This window comes from Cervus elaphus, chromosome 4 (genome assembly GCF_910594005.1).
Source record: "Cervus elaphus chromosome 4, mCerEla1.1, whole genome shotgun sequence".
NCBI classification, from domain to species: domain Eukaryota; kingdom Metazoa; phylum Chordata; class Mammalia; order Artiodactyla; family Cervidae; genus Cervus; species Cervus elaphus.
This window is the reverse complement of record NC_057818.1, coordinates 47,075,848-47,089,129: the sequence shown is the minus strand read 5'-3', so window position 1 is coordinate 47,089,129 and position 13,282 is coordinate 47,075,848. Positions and strand designations below refer to the sequence as shown.

General features: G+C 35.3%; 1 protein-coding gene across 2 annotated transcripts in view; it reads left to right on the top strand.

Moving 5' to 3' along the window:
• The window catches only part of ZNF567 (zinc finger protein 567), a 30,171-nt gene extending 18,644 nt beyond the window's left edge, over positions 1-11,527 (top strand). For both annotated transcript variants that reach the window (XM_043892510.1, XM_043892517.1), the window contains 3 exons: positions 5,141-5,267; positions 5,535-5,621; positions 9,157-11,527. In XM_043892510.1, coding sequence (XP_043748445.1) covers positions 5,141-5,267; positions 5,535-5,621; positions 9,157-10,874 — 1,932 coding nt within the window. In that variant the 3' untranslated portion in view covers positions 10,875-11,527. The remainder of the gene's footprint in view (positions 1-5,140; positions 5,268-5,534; positions 5,622-9,156) is intronic.
• Positions 11,528-13,282: the final 1,755 nt, after the last annotated feature.

The following is a 13,282-nucleotide window of genomic DNA, read 5'->3' as shown; positions in this document are numbered from 1 at the left end:
GTCTCCACATCTATTTCCCGTGAAGTGATGGGACCAGATGCCATGATCTTAGTTTTCTGAATGTTGAGCTTTAAGTCAACTTTTTCACTCTCCTCTTTCACTTTCATCAAGAGGCTCTTTAGTTCCTCTTCACTTTCTCCCATAAGAGTGGTGTCATCTGCATATCTGAGGTTATTGATATTTCTCCTGGCAATCTTGATTCCAGTTTGTGCTTCCTCCAGCCCAGTGTTTCTCATGATGTACTCTGCATATAAGTTAAATAAGCAGGGTAACAATATGCTGCCTTGACGTACTCCTTTTCCTATTTGGAACCAGTCTGTTGTTCCATGTCCAGTTCTAACTGTTGCTTCCTGACCTGCATACAGGTTTCTCAAGAGACAGGCGAGATGGTCTGGTATTCCCATCTATTACAGAATTTTCCACAGTTTATTGTGATCCACACAGTCAAAGGCTTTGGCATAGTCAATAAAGCAGAAATAGATGTTTTTCTGGAACTCTCTTGCTTTTTTGATGATCCAGCGGATGTTGGTAATTTGATCTCTGTTTCCTCTGCCTTTTCTAAAACCAGCTTGAACATCTGTAAGTTCACGGTTCACGTATTGCTGAAGCCTGGCTTGGAGAATTTTGAGCATTACTTCACTAGCATGTGAGATGAGTGCAATTGTGCAGTAGTTTGAGCATTCTTTGGCATTGCCTTTCTTTGGTATTGGAATGAAAACATTAACATCAATTTTGGACTTTTCTGAAATCTCACTTTTTTTTTTGTCAATTTTTGCCTCATGTGGTTTGAAATTGTTATTTAAGTACATATACAGTTGTAATTGTTACATCTTCCTGATGTATTTAGTCTCTTATCGTCAGGAAATGTTCTTCTTTGTCTGTTGTGGTAATACTCCTCAACTCAGCTTGAAATCTGTTCTGTCTCCTTTTACTATAGCCACATCAGCTTTCCCATGTTTAATGTTTTTATGTCCCTCTCCATCCTTTTATTTGAAACGTGCATTTGTATTTGTGGTATTTAAAATACGTCTCTTGATGACAGAATATATTTTGAAAGTGAAGTCGCTCAGTCATGTCCGACTGTTTGCAACACCATGGACTGTAGCCTACCAGGATTCTCCATCCATAGGATGGATTTTCCAGGCAAGATTACTGGAGTGGGTTGCCATTTCCTTCTCCAGGGGATCCTTCCAGCTCAGGTATCAAACCCAGCTCTCCCGCATTGTAGGCAGACGCTTTACTGTCTGAGCCACCAGGGAATATATTTTGAGTCCTGCTTTTTTATACATTTTTGATAATCTGAGTCTTGGGACTTCCCTGGCAGTCCAGTGGTTAAGACGCCATGCTTCCAATGCAGGGGGCAGGCGTTCAATCCCTGGTTAGGGAACTGAGATCCCACAAGCCACGTGGCACAGGCAACATCATCATCATCTCGGTATTTTTGTTGGAGTGTTTAGTCCTACAGTTGAAGTCAGGGCTGCTCTTTGTTTTCGGATTACCTGACCTGTTTTATTTTAAATCCTTTAAGTATACTTTATATTTTAGTGCAATTTTACATTCAGAGAAAAATTAAGTATAAAGTACAGTGAGTTTCCATTTATTCCCTATCCTGACAAATACATAGGCTTCCCTAATATTAGTATCTTGTACCAGAGTGGTACGTTAAAATCAGCGAACCTACACTGATACATCATTGTCATCCAAAGTTCATAGTTTATATTAGGGTTCATTCTTGGTGCTGTTTATTCTATAGATTTTGACAAATATATAGTGATATGTATCTGCCATTATAATATTATACAGACTAATTTCACTGCTCTAAAAATCCTCTGTGCTCTGCCTGCTCATCCCTCCCTCTCCTCTATAATCTGTAATAGTGGCAACCATTGATCTTTTTATCTTTTCTGTAGTTTTGACTTTTCCAGAATGTCACGTAGTCAAAATCTTACATTCTGTAGCCTTTTCAGATTGGGCTTCTTAATGCATTTAAGATTCCTCCTAACCTGTTTTTATGCATCTGTTCTACATTCTGTTTTACTTTGTGTCAGTCAGTACTGACACAGTACAGTTTTACTAGTGATGAATTCTTTCAGAGTTTATCTGCTCATACAGCTTTCTATCGCCTTTGTTTTTAATAGGTAATGTTGCTGAGTACAGAATTCTTGGTTGATGTTCTCTTAGACTTTTAGCAGTTTGATTAGGATTTTCTGAGTGTAGTTTTCTTTTGTTTTTATTCTTTTGGGGTTCATTAAGCTTTTTTAATGTGTAAGTCAAGTTTTTGCTTATTTTGAATATGTTATGCCATTATTTCCTTAAAATTTTTTCAGACCTTTTTTTTTCTCGTTCTCTGGGACTCCAATTATATCTGTCTTGCATTACTTTGAAAATTGACCCAAAAATCTCTGTGAATCTGTTATTTTTTTCTTTTTTATTTCCTTTCTATTCAGATTGCTTAATTTCTGTTGATCAATGTAGTCATGCTTTATTTTATTATGCTTTTTAAAATTTCACTTTGCGGATATTTCATTTTTACAAATTGAAGGTTTTTAGCAATCCTGAGTTGAGCAAGTCTGTAGGTGCCATTTTTCCAACAGTATTTAGTATTTGCTCATGCTCTGTCAAGATGGCTATTCCTGAAATATTTCACCTTATCATTATTATTGTATTTGTTATCATCTGTAGTCAGTGATCTTTGTATATTACTATTACAAAAAGATTACAACTCACAGAAAGCTCTAGTGATGATCAACACATTTTATCTAAGTATTTTTTAATTCAGGCAGGCATATACATTGTTTTTTAGACATAATGCCATTGCACACTTAATAGACTACAGTATAATGTACATGTAACTTTTATATGCAGTGCATAATCAAAGAATTTTTGTGACTGGCTTTATTGCAATAATTATTGCAGTGGTCTAGAACTGAAACTGCAATGTCTCCAAGGTATGTCTGCATTTACAAGGTTAATGTTTGTTCCTTTTCCTGTGGTATTGAGCCTATATAGTGAAATTTTCATTTCATTTATTATATTTGGTAGGTCTAGAATTTTCAGTTCATGTTTTTTTATCAGTTTATGTTTCGAGATTCCATGCCAGATTTTTCATTACTTCTTTGGACACATTTAGAACAGCTATTTTGAAGCCTTTTTTTTTTTTTTTTAAATCCAAGATCTGGGCCCACTAGGAATTAGTTTTCATGAACTATCTTTTTCTGAATATGGGTTATATTACCCCTCTTATTTTTCTGTTTTATTTACATATCTGATAATTTTTGCTAGAAACCAGGATCTCTTGAATAATGTGTTGTAGTAATCCAAATTCTGTATGTCTTGTTTTTTGAGGAGTTTTGTTTGTTTTTCTTCTAGCAGACAATTAACTTGCTTGGAATCAAGCTTCAAACCCTTCCCTCCCTGTCCTCTTACCTCCACCCCAAGTGTGAAGCAGCTGATAGTTAGGTCTCTTTAGCTTCCTCCTGCTGCTTTTTTCACTCTGGTCCCGTGATGGGTGATGTTCATGTACTTTTAGCTCTCAAAGAATTGGTATATATTAATGTTTAGATTTGAGGGCTTACTTTCTCCGGTTCTCTTTCTTCTAGTGTTTCACCCTTTTATACTTCTGCTGCTTTGTTAGCCCCAACTTCCTGACACCTCAGTACAATAAGGCTCTAGTTTTCTTCTGCTTAACTTATAAGCAGGTTGTGTAATACTGTTAATCAAAAATGCAGAAATCTCGGAATCTCACTCGGTATACTTCTGGTTTTCAAAACTCTTTTCTCGTGTCTGTTTGCTTTTTCCTAAGGCTCCTTTGATCTCTCTTAACAATTGCTTAGTTTAATTATCAAACTAGAGTTCTGGCAAAGTTTATACTCAGATTTGGAGTCTCATTCTTCCTGTAGTTTTCTCACTTCTAGATAAATGTCGCTAAATCTTCAGCTCATCTACCAGTCCTCAGTTCTAGCCTCTGTCACCTTTGAGGAAGTAAACTGGTTTTCTGCCTGCAGAGCTGTGGACTTTGGGGTGGGTACCTTCATGCAAAATAGCCACAAACTTAAGAATTCTTACTCATTGTTGTTGTTTAAGAATAAACTCTCCTCCAATTTTTGCTTACTTTGGTGTCTTTCCAGTGCCTTCTATTAATTATTTATTATGTATTGTGTACAAATTTTAAAATTATCATCTGAGGGATTGTTTTCTTGACCAGTTCACTCTATTATTGCTGGATATATCACATTCATACATTTTTTTAAATTTATTTTTAATCAAAGGATAATTGCTTTACAATAGTGTGTTGGTTTATACTATACATCAACATGAATCAGCCATAGGTATGCATATGTCCTCTCCCTCTTCAACCTCCCTCCCACCTCACACCCATCCCACCCCTCTAGGTTGTCACAGAGCCCCCCGTTGGAGTTCCCTGAGTCATACAACAAATTCTCATTGGCTCTCTATTTTACATATGGTAGTATATGTGTTACCATGCTGCTCTCTCCATTCACACCCATGCATTTTAAAACCATATTCTTCCTGCATAACACATTAATCTTAAAGGAGAAAAAATTTACCTCATTGGTGAAGCCTGAAAAATTGTTCTGCCCTTGTAATACACTGTAACATACTTCTGTTGTAGTACCCTTACCACCAGACTTGTAGATTTCTTAAAAGTATGTGTTGCATGCTTTGCAGCTGTAACTTCTTGTGAGCAGAAACTGTGTTTTGTATATCTTGGCACCCCAGCAAACTAATGCAATTTGGGATTACAAAGTGACTTCACAATACATTTTTAGAATGAGTTATTAAGTAAATTTGGTGGCAAGTACTTCTATTTTGATTTTTTGTTGTTGTTGCTTCCCTTACGATCTAAATCACAAAACAAGAAAAATGGTAGGCTTTCTTTACAAGTTTCATATGAATGCCAGAAAGGAGCAGGATCAAAACTAGCCCCCAGGGACTTCCCTGGCAGTCCAGTGGTTAAGACTCAGTGCTTCCACTGCAGGGAGCACCGGTTCAATCCCTGGGTGGGGAGCTGAGATCCCACATGCCGTATAGTACAGCCAAAAGATAAAATAAGTTATAAAATAAAAACTAGTCCCAAATTTCTGGTCAGTTTTCTGATCACAGTTCCAAACCATTGCAGGGATCAGTGTCATTCAAAGACGTGACTGTGGACTTCAGTCAGGAGGAGTGGCAGCACCTGGATCCTGCTCAGAAGACACTCTACATGGATGTAATGTTGGAAAACTATTGCCATCTCATTTCTGTGGGTAAGAAAAATTCTTTGAAACTTAAAGTAGCATGCATTTCCTTTCAGAGTGCCTAAAATACATGTGATCTTGGATTTCAGGGATAAGAGGTGATTAACTCTTTTTGGTTGACACAAAGGATAATTGTGTTTTCACTTGCCTGGTACAAGGTGTTAAGTTTACTCTTACACAAAGGAGTATATTACTTTGCAGAACGGAAATTCAACTTACTGATTTTTCAAATGTATTAACATCTAAGCAACTTAATCCAAATCTTCCCTTAATCAGGGTGTCACATGACCAAGCCTGATGTGATCCTCAAATTGGAACGAGGAGAAGAACCGTGGACATCATTTAAAGGTCATACCTGCTTAGGTGAGTTTCTGACTCTCAGGCAGATGAAATCTAGTGAAAAATACATTTAAAGTAATCGTGTGGTGGGCGACACCTTTGAAATGTTTTGGTGGTGTCCTTTTAAAGGATCCTAACCTTTGAAATGACCATTGTGCCTGTAAAAATCTTAAATCACACTTTCAAATATCACTCACCCTATATTATAGACTTTCCTAATTTGCTTGCCACTCTTAATTGTCTAATTAATTGCCTGACTGCCACTCTTAATCAAAATGTACTATAAGCCTTCCTTCTTTTAGATCTTTTCATCCATTTCTGTCCTTTTCTAGCTTTCTCAGTCCTTTATCGTCTAGCCATTGTATAGGTTTCTTTTAGGCATTCTTATCTATCTTTAAGAAAGAAAAAATTCTTGGTTAATATTTCTCAGGTGCTTTCTGTTTTCTTGATCTCCCTATCTTTAGTATCATTTCAGATTTGTTTGCTATGCTAACTCTGAGTTTCCATTCTCACCACAAGTCTAGCTATTAATTTTAAAATTCCCTTGCCTTGGACGAGACAGATAATTCCATAGTTACTATTTTCTTCCAGTAAGCTTTCATGGTTCATTGTATATGGATGATCATCTTACCTGAAACCATCCCTTGCTTTGGGTAAAACATTGACTTGTTCTTACCCTAATTCTCTAAGTGATTATTTACAGCTTGGTCTGTTCTCTTTACACTCTGGCCACATTGCCTGGAACAGTGCCCTATACATAATAGTCACATAAATCTTTTTTTTTTAATGTATATTATTTCTCTAGACTCTCAGTCTTTTTTCTCTAATTTGTCATCAAGAGATCTACCTTTTAATTATAGTAGAATCATCCATTCTGAGAACTTAAACTCTTTGTTTTATATAGATACCTCTAGCACTGACATACTTGGCACATTTCTCTTGCCTTCACTCTAGTCCTTCATAAGTTCTGCACTCTGATGTCTTATGTCTTACCTTTTCCAACTTTCCTAGCTGTTAAATTCTTTCCCATTAACTATTTCCAGATTATTTTGTTCCTGCTGTGATACCAGCTTGATTGTCTCTGTCATAATCTTTTGGGAACCTCTTCACAGTTTGTGTTTATAAGCTTGTGAAATATATTTACATCCTCCTATATTTTCATTTTTCACTGTAGTTTTCTCACTTCTACATAAATATCATACAAATTGACAGCTACTGTATTTCGTATCTTGAAACTGTAATTACAATTTGGCTTTGCTATAATTTTTGCCTAATTTTTTCAACTTATATTGTTACTTTACTGACAAGATACTTGTTCCCTACTTCTTTTTGTTAATTACATGAAATTGAAATTCTCCTTTATACAAGGACTACCATAGTAAGCCGTCATCTGGTCTTTTCAACTTTTTCTCTTTTGTGGAAACTCTTGCTAATTTCCACTTGATCTAGTCTCCTAAATGTCCTCTATACATGTAAGGTTTGTCATGTCTGTACTTTTCACTGTGTTCATCCTTCCATATAATGTGTATCTTTGAAGTCATGATTTCTTGTCCTTGCTCTTCCTTGACTACTCCCCAGCATCCGCCTCTCCTTTTTCTTCATTCCCATGTTGCTTATAACTGTAACACGTACAACTCTTGAATATTATATAATTTGATACTTGACTGTACATGGTTTATGCTTAAGGATTCATTCTTTCAAAGATAATATCCTTTGTACTTTCTTTGCTGTAGTATACATGTTAAGTAGTCAGTTGCTTTTTTTCTGTTTGTGGAACTGTATAGGGGAGATCTCTTTGTCCTCCATTCACAAAGCATGTACTGATAAGTCCTTTCAGAAGTATTTGCTCAGGTCATGGATCTGTACATCTGATTGAAGTGGTGGATTCTAACAAACAGTACCTATCTGTGATATGCAGTGTTAATGTAAACTCAGAAGAATACAAAGAAAATGACCAATAAAGAATTTCAATAAAGAATTATGAGAAAGGATTATTGTCAAAGTTTGCATTTTTAATGAAATATTTATGATACAGTGTAAGCATGTAAAAAGATTTGTTAGAATTATTTTTATAAACTATAATTGTTTTCAAGTTATAAAGAATCCTTAAATTGATGGTGGGGCATATGGGAAGGGTTTTGATATGGAGTGGTAGCATTTTCTTGAAGATTCTCTAAATATGATTAGAAATAAGACTAGGAAAAAAGTCAGCTGATTAAAAGAATATAAGTAAAGCATGTGATTAGGAATAAGTGAGGTATATATACAGCAATAAATATGAGGCTTTACTTGTTATGGGTGAGATTTTTCAGATATGTGGACAACCCTGAAAACTTGTTTGAATATAAAAAATGAGTTTAGGTGATGTAAAGTTTTGTTTACAGGAGAAATTCCTTGTATGTTAATACTGGGGGCAATGGACTCAGGAATAAACAGACTTTTGAGCCTAGACTTAACGTTGTTTCACTAGATATGGATGATCTCAAATATAATTATAAATTTATAAGAGAAATAAAGGTTAAGGTTAATGAGTTATCTAGAACCAAAGGGAGCAATCTTCCTGGTCCACATATGGAAAACTGGAGTTAAGGATGTTACTGTATTGGAGAAAGACTTCATTCTTTCTTTAAACCTCAAAAATTAAGTTAGCAGTTGAAAAGAATAGTTATAATTAATTGTCATGAGTGTTTTGTTAGTGAACAATTTTGAAAGAAAATAATAACAGCAATCTGAATACACCAGTGAACAAGACACTAGTTTATTTCAAAGTTCCTGTTGGGGGACTTCCCTGGTGATTCAGTTGTTAAGACTCTGGGCTTCCACTGTAGAGGGTATGAGTTCAATCTCTGGTCAGGGAGCTAAGATCCTGCATGCTGCACAATTTGATGAAAAAACCCATTTGTTTTTAATAAAAATAAAGTTCCTGTTGGGAGTGTTTTCTTCGTACTTCCCTCACAAGAAAAAATGATTCCCAGTTATATGGAGGATTAGAATGTAAGACTATAGGATTTTTTTTTTCTAAACGCTAGGAAAATAATTAATGCTTGGAAAGATTTATCGATGGCTGTGTGGAAGTGGGTTGGTGGAACAACTGGAAGTATTTTACCTCACAATCTAGGGATGAACATTTAAAAGCTCTAATCTGTGTCCTCCAAACACTTACCTCTAAAATTTTCCCTGAACTAGCTTTTCCACTAATTTGTCTTGTTCATCCTACTTAAATCTTAATGCCATAGGTTCACTTCACTGCCTCTGAATCCACCTATCCAAGCATGAATTCCTCATCCACTGTTCTTTTGTCTCTTCTCTTTACTGCTTCTTGTCTTTGTTTCACTTTCTGTATGAAGTTCTGTTACAAAGTGCAAATGTTACTAGCATTCATTACTTATTTTTCATCTTTTTCCACACTGAGGCAGAGTTTTTAATTTAGGTTCCATGTATTTTCCCAGGCAAGGAATAGTTTGTCCTTGGTCTTTTTTGGCCTCATATACATAGACAATTCCTTTTCATAGAAAATATGTAAGATTCACAAGTTGTTATTAATTATATTCTTTTCTAGAAGAAAACTGGAAAGCCGAAGACTTATTATTGAAATTCAAGGAACAGCAAGATAAGTATTCTAGATCAGTTATATTAATCAACCACAAAAAGCTGGTTAACGAGAACAGTAGTACATGTGAAAAGACATTTACTTTAAGTAAAAACCCTATTAATTCAAAAAAGCTACCTCCTGAATATGACACTCATGAAAAGATTTTTAAAAATGTTTCAGAATTAATCATCAGTAATCTAAGTCCTACAAGGAGACTTAGTGAGTGTAATGGGTATGGGAAATCACTCCTCAATACTAAACCAGAGACAGCTCACTCTGGAGTCAAATCTCATAATCAACGTGGGAGGACCATCAGTCATAATGAAATGATCACGCAGTATCATAAGATGGAAACTCCAGCACAGTCATTTGAATATAATGACTGTGAGAAAGCCTTTCTTAAAAGAGGAGGCCCAATTACACATAGTAGAACTTATAGAAGGGGAAACACATCTGATTATAATAAAAGAAGAAGAACAGCCAATATTGAAAAAAAGCATACATGCACTGAATGTGGGAAGTCCTTTTGCAGGAAATCAGTATTGATTCTGCATCAGGGAATTCACACAGAAGAAAAACCCTATCAGTGTCATCAGTGTGGAAATTCATTTAGGAGGAAATCCTATCTCATTGATCATCAGAGAACTCACACAGGAGAGAAACCCTTTGTTTGTAATGAATGTGGTAAATCTTTCCGCCTAAAGACAGCCCTCACTGATCATCAGCGAACACATACAGGGGAGAAATCATATGAATGTCCACAATGTAGGAATGCCTTTAGATTGAAATCACACCTCATTCGTCATCAGAGAACTCACACAGGAGAGAAACCATATGAGTGTAGTGACTGTGGGAAGTCTTTCCGCCAGAAGACAACACTCTCCCTACATCAGAGAATTCATACAGGAGAAAAACCCTATATTTGTAAAGAATGTGGAAAGTCCTTTCATCAGAAGGCAAACCTTACTGTACATCAAAGAACTCATACAGGGGAAAAACCCTATATTTGTAATGAATGTGGGAAATCCTTCTCCCAGAAGACAACCCTTGCTCTTCATGAGAAGACTCATAATGAAGAGAAACCTTATATTTGTAATGAATGTGGAAAATCCTTCCGCCAGAAGACAACCCTCGTGGCACATCAGAGAACACATACAGGGGAAAAATCCTATGAATGTCCTCACTGTGGGAAGGCTTTTAGAATGAAGTCATACCTCATTGATCATCACAGAACTCACACAGGAGAGAAACCATATGAATGTAATGAATGTGGAAAATCCTTCAGTCAGAAGACAAATCTCAATTTACATCAGAGAATCCATACAGGAGAGAAACCTTATATTTGTAATGAATGTGGGAAGTCTTTTCGCCAGAAAGCAACCCTCACTGTACATCAGAAAATACATACAGGGCAGAAATCCTATGAATGCCCTCAGTGTGGGAAAGCCTTTAGCAGGAAATCATATCTCATTCATCATCAAAGAACTCATACAGGAGAGAAACCATACAAGTGTAATGAATGTGGGAAGTGCTTCCGCCAGAAGACAAATCTCATTGTACATCAGAGAACTCACACAGGGGAGAAACCTTATATGTGTAATGAATGTGGTAAGTCTTTCAGTTATAAGAGAAATCTTATTGTCCATCAGAGAACTCACAAGGGAGAAAACATGGAAATGCAGTAATAAATGTGATTTCTTTGTGAAGCCTTTCTAAGTTATTGTAAAACTTTGTTTTTTTAAAGCATGCTTAAACATAAATATGAGGTAATTTTAATGACAAATGTAATAATAATTATTAATTTAATGTACTGTATCACATAAATATTTATCTATGTTTACTAGCATATGAAATGGGTGTGATCATTGATACTGAACTTTTTATCAGCAATGAAGCTAATTTTCTAAGTTTTTGAGTTCTCCTGACTCACTTTATTTTTTTAAGTGCTTATATAGTACATGCAGAGGCAAGATGCAAAATGATTATAAGCATCAGCCTCCATAAGAGGAAAAAAATATGAAATAAACTTCTTATTGCACTCTTCAGAATAAAATGTAGTTGCTACTACCCCCAAAGTTGACCACTTCCCAGTTTTTAACATGAAGTAGTTTTCTTACATCCTCAAACTATATATGTATTTTATTATATATTATAAATTCTTTTGTGTTGTTTCACTCAACATTTTAAAGATCCATACATTATTGCATGTGGCAGTAGTGTATTCATTTACATTCTGTATACTATTCCATTTTAAGAATATACTGCTATTTATCAATCCTCTTGATGGGTATTTGTATTTTTTTATAATTTTGTGTTGTAATAAAAATGTGGCTGTAAATATTCTTGTATATGTCTGTCTATGGGTGTGTGTGTGTGTGTGTATGCTTGTATTTCTGTTGATTTTATACAAAGACTGAAATAACTCAATCACAGGGTATGTATAAAGGGTTTTCAGTTATGGTTGATACTGCCAGAGATCTCTCAAACTTTTCTCAACATGGGATGATTCACTCTGGAGAATATTATGATATACATAGTATATATAATTCACAGTATACTTTGAGTTACATTTTAGTGCTGCATGTTATATTTACAAATCTTACACCATATATGTCTTTTTCGCTTCCCCTCTTTATATTATGATTATTTATTGTATCTACATACATTGCAAGCCTCATGAGACAGTGTTATACTCCTTGCTTTTTAGCACAGTAAATATTTATAAAAAGAAAAAATAATTTTATTATTTACTCAGCAATTTGTCATTTCTATAGTTCTTTTTTTTAATTTTTTTTCATTTATTTTTATTAGTTGGAGGCTAATTACTTTACAATATTGTAGTGGTTTTTGCCATACATTGACATGAATCAGCCATGGATTTACATGTGTTCCCCATCCTGAACCTCCCTCCCACCTCCCTGCCCATCCCATCCCTCTGGGTCATCCCAGTGCACCAGCCCTGAGCACTTGTCTCATGCATCCAACCTGGACTGGCGATTTGTTTCACATTTGATAATATACATGTTTTGATGCTCTTCTCTCAGATCATCCCACCCTCGCCTTCTCCCATAGAGTCCAAAAGTCTGTTCTATACATCTGTGTCTCTTTTTCTGTCATGCATATAGGATTATCATTACCATATTTCTAAATTCCATATATATGCATTAGTATACTGTATTGGTGTTTATCTTTCTGGCTTACTTCACTCTGTGTAATGGGCTCCAGTTTTATCCATCTCATTAAAACTGATTCAAATGTATTCTTTTTAATGGCTGAGTAATATTCCATTGTGTATATGTACCATAGCTTTCTTATCCATTCATCTGCTGATGGGCATCTAGGTTGCTTCCATGTCCTGGCTATTATAAATAGTGCTGCAATGAACATTGGGGTACCCGTGTCTCTTTCAGTTCTGGTTTCCTCGGTGTGTATGCCCAGGAGTGGGATTGCTTATAGCTCTTATTTTTGAAGTTTCAAGTTTTCCTTTGGTATCATTTTCCTTTCATCTAAAGAGTTTTGTTTAGCATTTCTTTTAGAGCAAGCCTTATGGGAGCAAATCCTCTTTGTGTTTCTTTATCTAATATCTCTTATTCTTCATTCTTGATCATTTTCATTGGATAAAGATTGGGGTTGACATTTCTTTCCTTAAAGCATTTAAAAAATGTTCCACTACCCTTGGGCCTTCATAGTTTCAGTGAGAGTTCTGTTATTCAAGGCATTGTTCTCCTATATGTAAAATGCATCTGTATTTTCTGGAAGCTTTTGGTATATTTTTTCTTTGATTTTCAGCAGTTTGGTTATGATGTGTCTCAGCAATGGTTTCTTATAGTTTATCCTTTTTGTGATATGCTACATTTCTTGAATCTGTAAGTTTAAGATCTTTTGCTAAACTTGGTAGGTTTTCAACCATTAATTCCTTATAAATATTTTTTTCTTCCTGGCACTTCCTTTTTTCCCTTCACAATCTCAGGGACACAAATGTTAAACCTTTTGGTATTGTCCCTCATATCCTAGAGGCTCTAATAAGTTTTGTTTTATTCTAAATCTTTCTCTAAGTTCCTTAAAACTAAATTATTTTTGGTTGTTTTCTTAC